Raw genomic sequence first — 18,304 nt, 5'->3', positions numbered from 1 at the left:
ATGGGCAGCACGGTGGCTAAGTGGTTAGGACTTCTGCCTTACAGCACTGGGGTCAAGTTAAATTCCCCACCATGGCCTTATTTGTGTGGAGTTTGTATGTTCTCCCCGTGTTTGCGTGGGTTTCCTCCGGGTGCTCAGATTTCCTCCCACACTCCAAAAACATACTGGTAGGTTAATTGGCTGCTAACAAATTGACCCTTTTCTGTCTGTGTGTGTGTGTGTTCGGAAATTAAGACTAAGGCCCAATGGTGCAGGGACTGATGTGCAGAGAACTTGCTCACAATGCTGCGGAATTAGTGACGCTATATAAATAAATGGCTGTGATGACTGTTCGTGAAAGGAAAAATTACTCATGATTACCAACCAATTTACTCGACGCTTGCCAACTTTAGAAATCTCCCCTCCAGGAGATGTGCAAAGCTGCAGCTTCCTGGGGCAAGGACACATGAATCGCATCATTGTGGCCATGCCTCACTGTCAAAACTATACCAATTTCAGCCTATTACAGCAGGGTGTGAGGTCGTTATGATGCAATTACCTTTCCCACTTCACCAACAAAGTGGTCAGGATGGGGGAGGTTGCCCTGCTCTCCTGGGCAAACACTCAAAACTTCATTCGTCTTCTGCACATTAAACAATGCTCAGCACCTGAGTAGACAAATTCTGTCCAATCAGGTGCCACTATCACTACACCCCTTCAACCAAGTTAAAGGTAACTTCCCAAGTTGGCTGCTGCCTGTCTGCATATGGAATCTAAAATACAAGTTTGGACTGGAAGTTTGCAAGGTAAATACCTTTATAAATATTGCACGCACAAGGTGATTTCTCCTAGAGTATCTGCTTTTACTTTCATCCTTTGGCATGAGACAATTTTTTTCTGCATCAGTGTTACATCACTGCTGTTTGAGGACTTTCAGTCTGGATTCCTGCATAACCCCATTATTCTCTTCACATCACTGCCACATCATGTAATCACATGTAGACCGGAAACTGCATCACACTTCTCCTTACTTACTCTGTGCTGCAGTGAACTTGATAAAGAAACACAGGTGGTGTAGAATAAATTGAAAAATATGTTGTAACAGGTGCACCACTTGCTTACAAATCTATTTGCTACAAATAAATACGTAAATCTAAATCCTATGATTTAGATGATAAAACTGGTATATGCAAAGTGTGCCACAATATGCATATTAAACAGAGCATTGCGATAGCAGAGCTGGTGGATTGGGATTTCTTTCAGACCAGGGCACTAGCTGCATGGAATTTATATGTTCTAGTCTTCCTATGGTGGTGAACTCCTAGCCCAAAGATTACTTCTCTCAAGAGGCCTCTATGCGTAACTGGCTGGGGAAACTGGATTTTCAGCTCCGCAGGCTCTGATCCCGACAACACTAGTGAGCAAGACCTTTAAAGCCATTTTTACCTACTAAGATATGACTTGGACGTACAATTTATGCAGAAGGATACAGTCTTAATTCCCTCTAACAGCTTCCAATATATTATGCAGGTAAGATAAAGGCAGAATCTGGAAGTGGAGTAGACTCTTCTTTTCAAACAAGTAATGTACCATTTAACAAATCTTAGTCACAAGCCCACAATCGCTACCTCGATGCCTACTAAGAGTATTCCAAAGTCTGAGGCATGTGAATGACATGCCTCAGACTTGCGCGTGGGCAGCATGCATTCGATTCACGACCATGACCTTATCTGTGTGGAGTTTGTATGTTCTCCCTGTGTTTGCGTGGGTTTCCTCCCACACTGCAAAAACATACTGGTAGGTTAATTGGCTGCTATCAAAATTGATCCTAGTCTCTCTCTGTCTGTGTGTGTGTGTGTGTGTGTGTGTGTGTGTGTGTGTGTGTGTGTGTGTATGTTAGGGTATTTAGATTGTAAGCTCCAATGGGGCAGGGACTGATGTGAATGAGTTCTCTGTACAGCACTGTGGAATTAGTGGCGCTATATAAACTGATGATGAATGGATGCCATGAGTGAGCCAAATTGTTTTACATATAACCACCATACAACACAAATCCAGGCAATCAGTAATTTGTGCTGAACATCTCAATTATACAGTTGATTGCACCATTAAGTGGTACATACAAAGATAGACTGCAGGACAAGATCACATTAGGGAATCACCCTATTTATATGTGACACAGTACGTGCTGCCCTGTATTACATCCTATACTATAAAGTGAAATATCAAGCAACTTTGTTTAAGTCAGTTATCCTCCTTCGCCTCCTTTTTATAGTGTACTATGCAAACATAAATCCTTCTAGACAATACAAGTACAAACCTAACTGGAATGAAAACCACTGAATACTATGGACCACACTACTCCAGTACTTCCTGTAATTTTGTGTGTGCATATGCAGTCAAACTCACAGTCTGATAGTCAGACTAATCTCATGTGATTATGCAGAGCCAAAGGCTGAAAGCTGCCATACTTCCTACAGCAAGATCTCAAAACCTTGTGATAGCAGTGAGCATGTCACTACTGACATGCAAGACATTAGACTTGACTGTACAAGGACCAAGTCAAAACCTGTAGCTCTCTAGGTGTTGCAAAACTACAAGTCCCAGCATTCCACAACTATCAGAATGCAGTGGCTCAGTTTCACAACTGGAGAACCACAGGATTGACTTGGCCATTATACAGTTACGTCTAGTTGATGACAAGCAGTCTTGATTAGTTTCTAGTAAACACATCGTACATCTGACAGCAGACAAGATACACATTTGCTGTAGCACTGCAGAACATTTGAGCTAGAGGCTGGGTGATAGATTTCTTGGAGGTAGATTATCTTGTTTGGCTTGTAGACTGAGCTGTTGCTGTCAAACAGCAAGCCATCCCCACAAAGATTACTCTGGATAATTCTATACACCTATTCAGGACCATCCTCCAGCACAGAAACATACAATAAATGACCATGAAAACAGACTTTTGTTTTTTTATTGGAAAACAAATATACAACTTGGAATGGATTTGAGGCAAATTGTGCCATAAGCAGGTTCTTCTGAAAAGTGGCTAAACCAAAGTAAACCTTTAACTGGTGAAGGATCTTACAATTGACTGCTGAGTAGAGCTATGCAGACCCCTCGGTGTAATTCAAAGAGAATTATAGGAAAGCATGATGATGATGTTCCAGGTCTGGAGCAAAGATGTGGTAGGGAAGGCAGGGAGGGTGGTAAGAAAAGAAAGACAAACGAGACATGTATCTGGATAGACCAGCTTTGCATTAGTGCAACACAAGTTCAATATTGTTAACTATCTGTAGTTTAGAGTTGTTTACTCCACGTTCCAACAAGCAGACAAGTTACTTGAAGAAATCCAGCTCGAGGGGCAGAAGTTAAAAAAAAAAAAATTAAATTCAAAATAAAATTTGTAGAGCTCAGATGTTCCCTTCCAAATTCATCAAGCTCTTCATGTGCACAAAAGGGCTTTGTTAAAATCCCAAGAAAGCCACATGCAGCATTGGTTACTTGTTCAACTTTTCATGGAAACCAAAAGAATAAAAAAAAGTTTAGGAAAAAGAAAGACAGTGACAGTAATATGGGAAACATGAATGGAATTCTAAATTACTATACATGCATTTTTTGACAGTAAGGGGAAACCTTTTACAGATAAGTTACAAACAAAGAAAGGCAAATAAACATCTTTGTACAAGAAATTTAACACATTCTGTACAGTCTTCACTTTGCTGTCATCATTTGTACAAACTCTGGAAAAGAAAAATAGAAAACATTTTTTAAAACTACATGTAGAAACAGTTGGCAGAGACATTCTAACCCCTCCACACCCCCAGCAAGGATTTGGGGCTTCTGTACAAATCATTTAGCCACACCACATTTTGGCAGTCTGATCATTTTAGTCCCATGCATTTGTTACCCGAGGATACTGTACTGCCTGCTAGTTAAAATGCTTCTTTCCAAGCACCCATGACATGTGATAACAGTCACTTCTTGTTAAGTGGCTTAAGTTGGCATGTTTCATAGGGTTCAAAGTGAATGCTGGACAAGAGAATGTAGGAAATGCAACAACCCAATTTGTCAATTTTGTGCCCAATGTTCTCAATACCTGGAACAGGGACAAATTTCAGGCTTCAGGATCTCTGCAATGCTGGCAGAGTTGCTTTAAGACAGCATTTTAGACTGAACATGTATGGGTGTGGGACCTAGCTGTGTTAGACATGTTGTCTAGACCCAATCACTGGATTAGTATAGAGCATTCTAGGAATGTTCCTTTTAATGTAACCCTTATACCATTGGCTTACAGGATTGATATTTAACTGTACCTTCATAATTTACTTGACCGTCACCATCAATATCTGCTTCCCTGATCATTTCATCAACCTCTTCGTCCGTTAACTTCTCACCAAGATTTGTCATAACATGACGGAGCTCAGCAGCACTTATGTAGCCATTTCCATCCTATAGACAAAAAAAAAAAAAAAAAGTCCATTTACAGAGAAGCCAGAGATAAATTCAGACACATTTATGAACATATGTCTCAAGTTACAGAATTGCACCTAGAAGAACTACACTGCACCCAGTGTGTCACAAATCAAAATCCCAAAAGCCATGTACCAAGCAATTCTAATCAACCACACAATGTTCTGTATTACACTATGACTGTAGATCACAGCAATGATAAAGCATCACACCAGAGCAGCTATGACTACAGACTATATCCAAAGCAGGTCTTTATGTAGAGGCACTTCTACAGCAGGTTAGAAACTGGTTTATAAGCTAAATAGATGCTGTTCAATTGTTCCTTTGTAAACAAAAATCCTAAACCACATATTGAAGTCATGGATTTCTTTCTAATTTTACTGTTTGGTGAAAACACCTGCCTACATTGTCATTGTGCCACATGCAAATTAAGTGCTACATGGATGTGTCAATGCTCTGGGGAGATTAGGCACAATATGGAAATGTGCTTACAGCAAGAGTAGTTTCCTATAAGCTACATTTGTGATTGTTCTGTAAAGGGATGTTCAATGTTCATTTGAGATTAACCAAACCTGGCCTTCAAGTGTTGTATATATATACACACACAACTTATTACATCATCTACAGTAACAATCTCCAGGGAGAGGCCAGCATAAATATTTTAGCCTCCTCTTAAGGCAATTCTTTACATTGCAAGCTGCATTGGGATAGTACACTTTATAACAAGCTCAAGGGACTTCGTTTGAAGAATATATAAAACAATTTAGTTGGTTGTTGATTTGGTTATCCCAAGTAATGTCCGAATTTGAAACCTCTACACTGGTTTGTTATAAACACAAAACACCCAGGATCATCTGCTGGAAAACGGGAATCCATACATTAAGGGATACGGTCATTTAAACATGCAAGTAATAGTTTGCATTTTAGGAATTGTGGCCTGAACAAAACCAGTTTATAGAGCAGTTATGGTGGAACAGTAACTAGCACATCTGCCTCACAGGTTCAATTCCTGACCAGGGGACTTATCCTAGTGGATTTTGTATGTTCTCCTTGTACATGGGTTTCCTCCCACTCCCCAAAACCATGTTGGTAAGTCACTTAGCTTCTGGCAAAAAAATTTCACTGTGCGTTGGGGAATTTAGTCTATGCTCCTGCGGGGCAGGGAATGAAGCAAATGACAAATACTGTAATTTGTGGCAATATATAAATTATATATCAAGCCATTTAGAGTGCATAGGCAAGAGACTGGTGATTACCTTGTCGAACACACGGAATGCTTCTCGGATTTCTTCTTCACTATCTGTGTCTTTCATTTTTCTAGCCATCATAGTCAAGAATTCAGGGAAGTCGATTGTGCCATTGCCTGGTGAAAACGAGAGTTAGCAGCTGTACTTCATACAATACACCCTGGGGACACATTATCCTCTGCAGCACCTTATAACTGGGACTTACCATCTGCATCTACTTCATTGATCATGTCCTGAAGCTCTGCTTCTGTGGGGTTCTGGCCAAGCGACCTCATCACGGTGCCCAACTCCTTTGTTGTGATGGTGCCATCGCCGTCCTTGTCAAATAGTGAAAAGGCTTCTTTGAACTCTATAAAGAGAATCAAACATTTAAGAAAGCTACAATAGCAAGACTGCCATTTAACACCGTCAATGTAGTTTGACTCTAGGGCATATTCAATTAGGTGTGGGCATCACAGTAACATGTTAAGTGTGCATTACTGAGGGTAATACAGTACCACAATAATGGGGATTTTCCTTTGCAACCCTATGGGGTGTGCACGAAAATAAGCCTTATTGTAGTGCCGTGGATTACATTCACAGGCATTTCAAGATGCCTGCACCTAATTGAATATGCCCCTAAATGACCATTTCTGATATTTCATGTCACTTTCTAGTCTGACAGCACTGTCCCCAACCAACACAGAACGCCATATTTACATGTACTGGCATGGTGGAGACTCACATCAAGTACAAGGCGACTAACAAGGTTTCACAATTTACTACATAGGCGCCTGTCTCCAGCTGACCACCCAGATGTTCATGCCCATCCAGGCTTAAATTGACTGAACAACCTGTTCTTATGAAAGCATATTTGGACTGTCAAGCAATGACCACTGAAACATAGCGTTAATGGCACTCAGTTGACAGTACTAACAGAAATTATTGAACTCTTTCCCAAATTCAAGTTAATCTTTGCCATCTTAAGTGATTTTTAGTGGGGCACCAAGTCTTACAGCAGCAGACAGCCACATGGCTTAATGTTTAAAGACTTGCAATGAGATATTTACAATGATTTTGTAGGACTAGTAGTTTGATCAGTCTTTATAATTGATGCATTCAGGAAGAGTAATGTTACAGAAAACAGAGCACTAACATGACAAACTGAATCATACCTGCAATCTGCTCTTCTGTCAGTTGGTCAGCCTAGAAATAAAATATAAAATAAATTAACACATCTCAAAAGCAATATAATCTGCACAGAATGGCTTCCCATTTAACATTTAAGAAATCAATGTATGCAGCCATTGAAAAAAGTATTTACATGGTTGAATATATTTAATTGTATGGTACAAGAATACATTCTCTATGGCTTAACTTCATTTATATTATATAACGTTACCTAGTTAAATAAAACCATGTGCACGCCACTACTTAATTGTCAAATATAATAGTTGTCCGGATTCTCTTTAAACACAATATACAGAAGTAATTTTATTGAGGTTGTCTCCATTGTGGAACAGTGTCCTAGCATGGAGCACGTCTGATACACAATGACCAGATAAAAGCAAAAGGCAATTCAACATATCACCCCAAATATGGCAGTTGTCATTTTGACAGCTTACCGATTGGCTATTTTAGGACCCCTTCCCAAAGTGTAAAGTTTGTATTAGCCCATTTGATTATATACACCCACCTTTAAATAAGCAGAAACGGGATGCAACCCATCAATTGACTGAGGCACCAAATCTATAGGCCCATGCACAGAGTGTGTGGGCATGAGATGCACCTTAATAGGTTTATGTGGACTAGAAGTGATTTACCCTAAAGGCGGCTTAGCTTTGTCTATGGGCACTTAAATGAATAACATTAATAAATACAGAGTATGCTTGTTAGGTGTTAAGACTTGAGATCAAACATATAGCCATCCCAGTAATGCAAATGTACAAAAGGAATCTGGGATAAGTAGTACATTTGCAAGAATGCTTAAGGAACAGTAAGGTAATAAAAATAGAATGTCAAGACACCAAGGTTCTTTTTGCAGTGTAACAAGAAATTGTGTGGGATACATTCCTCCTAAAAATGGAGATGTCATTCTAATGAAGAGCCTCACATCATGTCAGCCCCATTAATAATATTTGGCACCTGCAATGAATGCAGCAAGTAGTCTTGTATTCTACTATCAAGCTCCACACAGACTTCAAACACTACATGTAGGGTAAGCTATAGGAATCAGTGTCTTGCATACACTTGAGCAATTACTGTATTACAAATAGTACAGTCCTCTTTAGAGACTACAATAAAGTGAGTAACTCAATCCTGAGACTATTCCAATAGTAATATTTAGTTTTAATGATTGCTACATACAAGTAAATTACTGTGCTACAGAACAGCAGCAGTCTACTACAATAGTGGAAGGTTTAACAATTAAACTGAAAGTTCACACAGAAGTGCTGGATGGTCCCTCAGATACAAAGCCTACTGACTATGTCCGATACTTAAAAGTGAAGTGATAGTTACATGTAGTCTCATACATTACAGTGCCCTGCATCAGTCATTTGGATATAGAGCTGTACTGCTATAGTCAGGAGTCTGGCTCAAAGCAAGAGGCCGAGTCTGGATACTACTCATAATTATAGATGTAGGTGTTACCATTTAGTCCTTACTCAACACTAGTGCAAGCATTTAGATTTGTAATTCATACAAGTCTTACTAGCTGAATTGGACCTGTCACTTTAGGGCAATTTACTTTGGAATGGAATATAGGACTACAGAAGTATGTATAATTCTGCCTTATGGAAGGGTTGGTTGGTGCAGGGAATACATAGCTCTCTACCCATTACCTGGAGTAAAGCTGGCACTGCCAATCACCATGAAGTCAGGAGTATGATGCAGCACAGGGGTGGGTTGTGTTTGACCCATCTATAGCTGTCTAGCAGAGGCCTGAATGTTTTCCCTGGCAACTAGGGAAAAATCAAGTTCAAGGCACAGCAGTTACATCATACATGAATTCCTGCATAAGCTTAAACAGCAGTAGCCAGGCTGAGTGTCCCACAGTTAAAACATTCAGATGTTATGTAGAAAGGTGGACATCCCCTTTAAATAATCACCACTGTTTAGCCAACACCCCCCCTCCCCTTAATACCCCCAGGCAAGGGACCTAGATCCAACAAAGCTTCTCCTGGCCATGCCCCCTCACAGCAGTTAGGTGTTTTCAGTACTGATGAACCAGGGCTTGAGTGGAGTGCTGACCCAGGAGAGAAGTGTGCAGTCTAGCTGTTACAAAAGGGTCCCAGAAGGGTTCAGCCTCAGTGCCCGGAGCGTATTAGGCTTGTTACCCATTGGCATTAGCACATGTATTTTACAAGTGTCAAAAGAAGCATACATGATTAACACCAGTGAATAAGTAGCTTGGTATTTATCCATTTCCATCTACTGAAGGAGACCATTTACACATCCAATCAGTCAGAACACCTTACACTTGAGTATGTTACTGTGGTTTGGTCCTCCTATTTTCAAACAGCCAAAAGCTTATAAACAGGGGGGATAGCAGGAACACAGAGGCAGGGGGACAATGTAGCATTCACAAGTCAGACAAGTTAAAAGACTGGGTGGGGGGAAAAAAAAAAAAAAAAAAAAAGAAAAAGCAGTGCTACATTATATTACATTTATATACACAGGCTACATTGTGGGGGCATTAGTGCTATACTGTGGGGAGCCTGGCTTGGTAGACTGTAAATCTCACTTGCACCGCACGGTGTAGTGCTCAAGACAGTTACTGGGTGGTGTGCGCCAGCTTTAAGAGGTTTGTCTAAACCTGTCTAGGGCCATCAGCATTAACAATCTGTACCACACATCTAGTGTTTCCGTCACAAGCATGTCAAAGATCTGCATAGACTGCAAGACTAATACAGAGGAAAGTGCAGATCTTTACCACTATTCTTTAACTACAAAATGGTGTTTTGCAGCCATGTCCGACAAAATGTGAAGTTTCATTATGATTGGTGTTTCAAATATAGTTCAGCTTTGTCTGAGGGAAGACTGCCAGGAAAACTCGTTCTATAGATTTGTTTTTAAATTAGGCATGAAAACCACCTGAAAAGCCTTTACAGAATAGAATGCCAGTTTTCAAACAGTGGCTTAAGTGCTTATCTGACAGATGTTTCATTATATCTTCTACACCAAGCAGCATTTGAGCAGGTCAATATGAAGACTGCTTCAGTGGAGTTTTAGACCTCATGCATTGTTATCAGTATGTACTGCACGTTCTTAAAGGCTACCAGACACAGGAACTATAAAGTGGACCTTTACACATCAGTGATAGTTTGTGTCAAATTAGACAATGCATCCAGCACTCAAGCAACAATGGAGTTCAAAGAGACTATTCAGTAAGTACATAGAGCACTATGCTGCAGGGAAAGCCCATGGCATGTTCCTTTAACATTATTAAAACAGGGACAAAAGGTTTTGGTTATCCATTAATGTTTACAATTGGGGAACAAAAATAAATTTAAAAAAAAAAAAAAAAAAAAAAAAAAAAGTCAGCTTGATACCTAGCTACATTTGTTGCATCACAAAGCACAGACATGTAAACATTACAGATAAGGCTAAAGATGCATACCAACCTATGGCTCTTAAAGGAACCCTGCTGCCCCCTAGATTTCTGACTCATGAATTACATGTTGGCCCTTTAACCAATAGGAGTAATTCTTTGCAATATTATTTAGTACTACAGGATGTCACAAGACCACACATTGTATCTCATCCACCATCTACATGCTTTGCTCTAATAGGTGTCAAAGATTTCCCAGCAAGGGTCATAATGATAAACAGTTAAGAAAGGTTTGTATGGATTCCAGTAAAATAAGGTATCCAAATACCATTTTAAAATAAATTATAGATTAAGGGGTAGTTCAATAATGGAAATGCATTTAAATCCAATTCATGGCCTGCCATCCAGTGAAAGAGCCCCTTCATGTTGCCAGTGATTTACATATTGCAGTAGTTGCTATGTAGGAGCCAGCATAGCAACAAGTAGTTTCAATGTGCATGATGCACACCCCATGTGGGCATGCCTAATAAAAACCAAAAAAAAAAAAAAGTCCAAACCATTGCTATGCTGACTCTTCCATAGCAGTCAAACACTGCAATGCATCAGCTACACCAATAAACCAATATTACACCTAACCACAGCAGATAGTGTGCGATACAAGTGCAAATTAATCTTAGAATGCTATAGAGCAGTACATTTGGGTGGAAACAACTAAACTTGCAGCTTTCTACAGCTGAAGAGTTTCAATGGACACAATGTATGCTATAATTTACACACCAAATTTGACAGCTTTGCTCATTTGAAAGTAAATTTTAAGAGTGTAGAAATTCTGCTAGCCATGTACAATAGGTTGATTACTAGATGTATTTGCAGGGAAACAGACATCCATCCCCAAAATTGGAACACTGGGGAAAGGAAGCTATACAGTCTTTGGTACAGGTTGAGCTCACTAGTTTTGTGAACACCTTTTCCATATTGTATGTCACAGACTTCGATCTTTGCTCACCATATATGCTGCATCATATCCTGAATGAGGCATTTGCTAGTTGGGATGAATGGTAAGATATATAAAATACTAAATTGGGTTAGGGTGGATACAGGGATCTCACTTTAGATAACTGGATAATAAATAGTCCCATTTCACAAAAATGTTGGGGCACTATTCAGATTATAATGAATTCAACCTGGAGTTTGGCAGCCATCAGCAACTGCTCTACTCTAAGGGAGGCCTAGTTTTAAACCTAGTGGTGTGGCCCTACCCATAAACAGAAAGGTATTGACAATAGCCCCACCTCTGCAAGACAGACAAGTGATTGTAGCCGAGGAGTAGCACTGTACCAATGAGAGGAAGTGCCAAATTGAGGGAATACTGCTCACCTGAAGAACTTTTTATAATCCCATTCCAATGTTACCCAACAGAAAGATTACGTTGTGTGGCATTATGTCCCCTTGCCAATTTACTTTAAGGATGAATGTACTATAGATGCCATATTCAAGATAATGAAGTATGCGCATAACAGAGTAAAGCCAATGGCTCATGTCTGGGGGAGGGGCAGGTGGGGGTTCTCCTACAGGTGAGCCACTTCAATGTATAAACTCTTATGCTGCCAAGGTTAAGTGTCATGGAGGTAGGAAACCACTCAAAGTACACGTGTGCTAAACAATGTACAAAAAGTGTTCTATAATATTGGCCATTAAAGCACACAAGAACCTTGTGGTTATAAAAGAAATTATAATATAGCTAAAGAGATGACGTGCAATAGGCAAGATACCACCCCAATGAGTTTTAAAAGGTGTACTGAAATATGTTTGACAGCTCACACATTCAGCCATCTAGATTTGTACATGTTATCCTCTACCAGAGATATAACGTACTACAGCTTTGTTACTTTGTAGTTGAACTAGGTCAATTTACATTGGGATTGGCTACCCGATTTATTTCCTTTATTGATGTAACAGGAACACTAGCAGTGTACCCATTTGCTACACCACATATGCCAAAACAGATGCAATATTAAAAAAAAAACCACACACACACAAAAAAAACAAAAAAAAAAACAATTAGGCCTCTGAGACTTGAGTTCATTGCTGAAGTCACTCTGTAGCTTTGGACATAGACATCTGCATGTGGTACCATGGGTCCATGAATTTATGCAAGTCTTGGGTCATTACTATACATAGTTTAGGGTGCCATCATAGGTTCATGTGTGCTACAGCTATAGTCCCAGGTTTAACACACTGGGAATGACCAAGGTTGTCTTTGCTAGGATTTTGTTGTGAATAATGCAATCAAACAACGCACTTCACATAATTTACAGAAATAAAAGCTTAGTGCAGATCACTATAAATGAGCTCTAATATGTGCATTAACTGCAACCATTACAAACAGGAAATAGGGTCACATTTCAGTGTTGTATTCCCCTATAAGAGGTCCCAACAGAAAACACCTAAATGGTGTAGGACACCTTATTTAATGTGGTTTGTGGCCTGCTCATTGTAGATAAGAGCAACACAGAAACTCAAATGTTAGTCTAAACCCAAGAGTAAAATAATATATATATATATATATATATATATATATATATATATATATATATATATATATATATATAAAATTGAAAAAGTCATGCTGCTAATTGACTAGTAAAACTTGTTCAGCCTGCCACGCCTAGTGTCCACTGCTCTGGCAGAGACTAGATAACAGTACCAGTGGAATCCACTCTGCAAGACCGAGAAATAAAGCCACAAGACCAACTATTACAACTAGAAACAAAACTCTGTAACATGAAAAAAAATAAAAAACAAAAAAACAAACAAAAATGAAATATTCCAGCTTTTTTGTCAAACCACTCCATAAAGTCTGGAGCGCCAAGTTTTAGCAAGAGCCTGGAGACACATATGACATGTCTTTAAAGTATATGAACATGTGATTGGCCAGACACAGCAAGCACAGAAACTAGCTTTAAAAATCTGCTCTTCAGACAAAAAAATAAAAATAATAATTTGTTTGATTGCTGGAGAACTATCCCATGGGATAGCTACAGCCAACCAAGTAAAAATGGGCAGGACTTAAGCCCTTCCTTCCGGAAACTGCAGCACAATGCGGCTGGACCCACCCTGATCTAGGGAGGTGATGAGTAGTGCCACTGTGACAAATCTTTTCACCAACTCCCTTTTCAGGGACTTGTGGGACCACCTCCTTGCTGAACTTTGGCCAGAGTGGCAAGATATGACAGGGTGGGTTTTTGAAAAAAAAAAATTCTAATGAGTAGGGGGGTGTCATTTGAAGACTTAATGAAGGCCATCAAATTGAGCAATTCAAGTGCACTTAAAAGCCATTGCAGTTTTAGGTGCACACATACTGGCTGATACTACATGTTTAATAGCAAGTTACTATAACAATTACTGTATCATTACACCTTAATAAGGACACAACTAAGCTAACATTTGACAGCATGGTGCTTGGCACCACCCAGCATACTGCATTACCATGTGTTCCTGAAGCACTGCCTATTGGATGTCCCACTTACAGATGGGTTATTTAACATTACACAACAGCCACTCCACAGCCTCTTCTCGATACAAAGAGCCTGTCAGTCACTGGCGGGGCGTGGGAGGAGATCTGCATGCAGCAGCCCTGCACAAAACCTCACCTTGGAAACTAGATAATATGGTGCAACACCCAATTATAACGTTTGCAAAGGGACACCAGTTTTATGAATGAATGAGTAACAGCGATCCTTAATTTAACACAAGACATATTACCATAACCTGCATGCAAAGACTGGGCTTAAACCCAAAATGCGGATAGTTGATGATAACCAATACATACCTGGTTATACATAAAGACACCGTTTAAGAACCTACTAGTACAACACTAACACAGCAGCTGATGCAGAACACTTGGCTTAGCAGAGATGTCACTCGTGCTAGAGCTAATGCACGATGATTGACAGGTCTGCCCCCTCCCCAAGAGGTTCTGCAGGAGCTATATGCACATCAAATCCATTGCACTCGCTTAAGAGGACTCTAGAAATCCTCACAACGTCATCCCGCAACTAAACAATTTAAAACAAGAGCCATCAGTCCGGATCTAGGGGTGACATAATCCTCCATTACTGTCTGACACAATTAGATGCAACACTCCGCATCGATTATTTTGGAACAAGCGCCCAGCAAGCCCTCCGGGGAGCAGCCCAGTGGATGGCTCCTGCTGTAGCGGCATTTATAAAAAGAAAATAAAATAAACCAGCCTGCCGAAAGGTGACATCCCGCAGAGCGGCACAGGCCACTGACCGTTACTCACCATTTCCAATGGATGTAATTAGCGCGCAGCTCCACCAGGCTCAGCAGTCACAACCTCAACCCTCGCAAGCTCGACTCGGACTAATTTCCAACCGCCGCCAACAGCTCTTCATAAACACCTCCCTCCGCCCTGGATCACTCCGCTGACGCGCTGGCTCCGCCCCCCTGATGAAGAAAGTGATGGCGCGGTTTCCCTGCACATGCGAGCCGCCTTCTTTCCGCTCGCACTGCAGGCAGAAGAGGTGGATATCGGTGAAAACTCCCTATAGAGGTATCGGAGGCACCGGGTCTTTTAGTCATTTGTAAGTCGTGGTGATATTTCAAGCGGCACTATGTACAGCGGGGGACTATTTTCACCAGGCGGATGTGTATGGGGGGATCGACGAGACGAGGGTGAACGTAGAGAGCTGCACGCTGATTGGTCGCTCGGTACCTGCAATGCGTCACTCAGACATGCACACTGTGGTCGCAGCGCCACATGCGCAGTAGCGGCTGCTGATAAAACGCAGCAGCAATTGGGAGGGGATTGGGAACTGGAAGCTAATGGTGCTAATAAAGCAATGTAACATATCCATGCCGTGCACGTCTCTCACCCACCATAACCTACACTGCCAGAGTATATTGCAGCTTTTGTTATTACATTGTGCATGCAGGACCAGCACTTTAGCTTTACTTTGTACAATATCCCTATTTTTTCCTGTTGAAACTTTGGAGGGAGCAGACCTCATTGTTAGTGTGGGCATTCTGTCTGTCTATTAAACTGAATACTATATTATAAATGACACTCTGGTTTCTCTAGTTTATATTACAGTGAGGATAAAGGAAAACTAGCATTTTTTTTATATGGGAAAGAGGAAGTTGATGAGCCATGGTAACTAAAACTATTGCAATTACTATAGTCTGGGGCAACATTCACTTAGATCAGCCTGTCACTGGAGTACTGTCATCTGGATACAATAACTGTTTCACTGCTGCAAATGTAGGACAACCTAGTGTGATAGACATTCTAAAGCTGGGTACACACTACACAGTTTTCATCCAATAATGGGCTAAATCAGCCGACATACGACCGCTCGTTCAAAAGTCGGGTCAGTGTGTGCAGTGACACGATGGTCGAAAGTCTAACCAAATGGACGATTGTCGCCTCATTTGGTTGGTCGTACCGTTTAATATTTTCGTTCCAATCTCGTTTCCGCTGTGTAGTGTGTATAAACTTCTGACCGATCCACAACAGTGAGTACGAAATTACAGTCATTGCTCACGACAACATGGCTGTGAAAAGTCGCTAAAGGGACGTCCGCTCTTCCCCTTATCGTCCTAAACAAGGTTAGTGTGTATGCAGTCCATGGACCGAGCGATCGGACCATCGATCGCATGTAAAATCGATCGGCATAAAAAGTAGGTTGAAATTTCTGTAGTGTGTACCTAGCTTTAGACCATAAACTGCACATGGTACAGTTGAATCAACTGTGGAATTTGTTAAAATCCATAGCAACTTCTCCAGTTATCAGAGACTAATCTAATGTATAAATGATGCTGATAGTTGATATCACATTTAATAATCTATGTGCTGTGAATTAATAATAACTGCAAACAAGGGATAGAAATACGCTGTACATTTGTAATAAGAAACATAACCAATATTAACCTTATTAATGTATGGTTGTTAATAATTTTGCTAAGTGAATACATGCACTTCTTTTGTTGTACAGTAATATTGAAGTCATTGGCCCTAGTCTTCAATGCAATGCCATCTATAATGCTAGATTTTTATCACATATAGACATTTTCTATAGCATGATCATGTTTATTGTATGGTATAATAGTATACAATAGTTAGCATATGGGACAGGAAACCACAGAGAGCAGTAATTCAATTGCACTCATCCTCATTACCTGAAGGCACAGAAACAATGGTAAGACAGTCTGGTGGAGGAGAGTCATATTACATGTGCCATATTTACAAACGGGGTAGGATATGTTATTAAATATTAAACGTATTGTCAAAACCTGTTGCTTTTGTGCTAACATTCTACACAGTGCACAAAACAGTACAGTATTTCCCTGATAGGTAAAGCATTAAACCTACAATATAACGAATTCTACACATCAGTATTTTATTTATTTATTTTTTAAAAAAATGCTGCTTCAAACTATGGCATTATTGTTTAAATATCCCTAAAATAGTATGTCCAGAAAAAACTGGATCTATGTGTAACAGTGGCGGATCCAGGGGGGGGCTTGTTTTAAACACAATCAGAGCAGCGGGGCAGCACACTGTCACTGCCGAGCGGACCTGCACATACTGTGCAGCCGCCGGCAGCCTTAGAAATTAGAAAGGGGCGGGGCCTAAATCGCCCCCCCCTAAAATCGCCCGGGGTATAGCAATAGTCTGGATCCGCCCCTGATGTGTAACCACAATGCATTATGCAAATACTGTGGCAGTTTATTATGCAGCAAACAAATTCATACTTGCACCAGTGTCACTTAAAATGTTAATTATATGAGAAATGCTGCTATTTTTAAACAACTCGATTTTTGATCCAGAAAAACTTACGTTGGTTTCAAGTTGTTTTAATCTCCTCCCTTTCCTGCTTGTATCCTCAGAGACCGTTTTATGCAAAGCAGAGGGAGAAGAGCAATGCATCCCCTTCTACTGCATTTTTTTGGAACTTATTTAAAACACTCCCTTTCTATTTTCACATTATGATCAACAGGGCAAGTCCGATATAGTTTTAGACCTGCGATGCAACAACTGTTTAGATAATATTACTTTGTTTAAAACAAGCTCAGGTTTTGTTTAGCTGTATAGTTGTTTAGTGGTATAAAACAAATTAGCATTGTAATTTCATTTCTCAGATTTGCAGGTATAAGCGTAATTTTTTCAAACCGTATCCATTTACAGATGGATATTCTGCACCATGATTTGAATATTGTATTGAATTCTAGTTTGAGTGGGAAAAAAATGTCATATTATATTTGTCACTTTATTTACAATCCTGCCAAAGCTTGCATTGATTAGCACATACTTTTTGGTCATTCATAACCTGACATGGGATTAAAGAATGATTTATTTCTCAGTGTTTTTAATCGCGCACCATCACACTGATACTTGGTTACCTGACCGGCCTGACAGCTAGGCTACCTCTATCCTCCATCCTTTCAATGTCCTGCAGAGCTGGCTGTATCCACTTGTCAGCAGTGATATATCCCTGCAGTCTGTCTCCTGATAGATGACATGCTTAACCGCAGAACCCCAGAGAAATTGTTCTACATAAGCATCTAAAAGTTTTGACAGGGCCTGTTGTCTTTCCTGATGCAATTAACTGTAACAGGCAGTTTTAACCCCATTTGCTTGTCCCTTTTGGCAGCAATAGGGAGGATTAAAAAAGGATATTTATTGTAGTTGTATGTTTATTGATTGAAATCCTGTACAAACATGTTACCTAGGTGGGATTGTACAAATCGTAGTTGTATCACACTTTTAGTACTGGTTGGTAAAATGTTTGGTTTATTGATAGTGACACCTTAAATGGATTGTTCTGGGAAGTGATGGGCCACAGGCGGCCCTTCGAGTCTTCACCTGCGGCCCCCCGTTCCATCCTGTGTACATGGGGTAGATCTATAAAGAATGTACTAAATAAATGATAACTAGAATCTGATTGGTTGCTATAGGCAACATCTCCACACTTTCAAACCTGCAGTTTAGTAAATCTAGCCCCTAGCATTAATTAATAGTGCAGCACTAGTGAAACCGTAATTGCAA

General features: G+C 40.2%; 1 protein-coding gene across 1 annotated transcript; it reads right to left on the bottom strand.

Moving 5' to 3' along the window:
* Positions 1–2,940: 2,940 nt before the first annotated feature.
* On the bottom strand, positions 2,941–14,654 carry CALM2 (calmodulin 2). Its single transcript, XM_075204113.1, has 6 exons — positions 14,540–14,654; positions 6,857–6,887; positions 5,908–6,051; positions 5,712–5,818; positions 4,299–4,434; positions 2,941–3,725 (listed from the first exon to the last, which is right to left on the bottom strand). Exons 1-6 carry the CDS (start codon positions 14,540–14,542, stop codon positions 3,697–3,699), a joined length of 450 nt encoding a protein of 149 aa, XP_075060214.1. The 5' UTR covers positions 14,543–14,654; the 3' UTR covers positions 2,941–3,696.
* Between the last annotated feature and the right edge of the window lie 3,650 nt (positions 14,655–18,304).

The sequence above is a fragment of the Mixophyes fleayi genome, chromosome 3, assembly GCF_038048845.1.
Source record: "Mixophyes fleayi isolate aMixFle1 chromosome 3, aMixFle1.hap1, whole genome shotgun sequence".
Taxonomy (NCBI): Eukaryota; Metazoa; Chordata; class Amphibia; order Anura; family Limnodynastidae; genus Mixophyes; species Mixophyes fleayi.
Note: the sequence above shows the minus strand (reverse complement) of the source record. Positions and strands in the feature narration are given on the sequence as shown.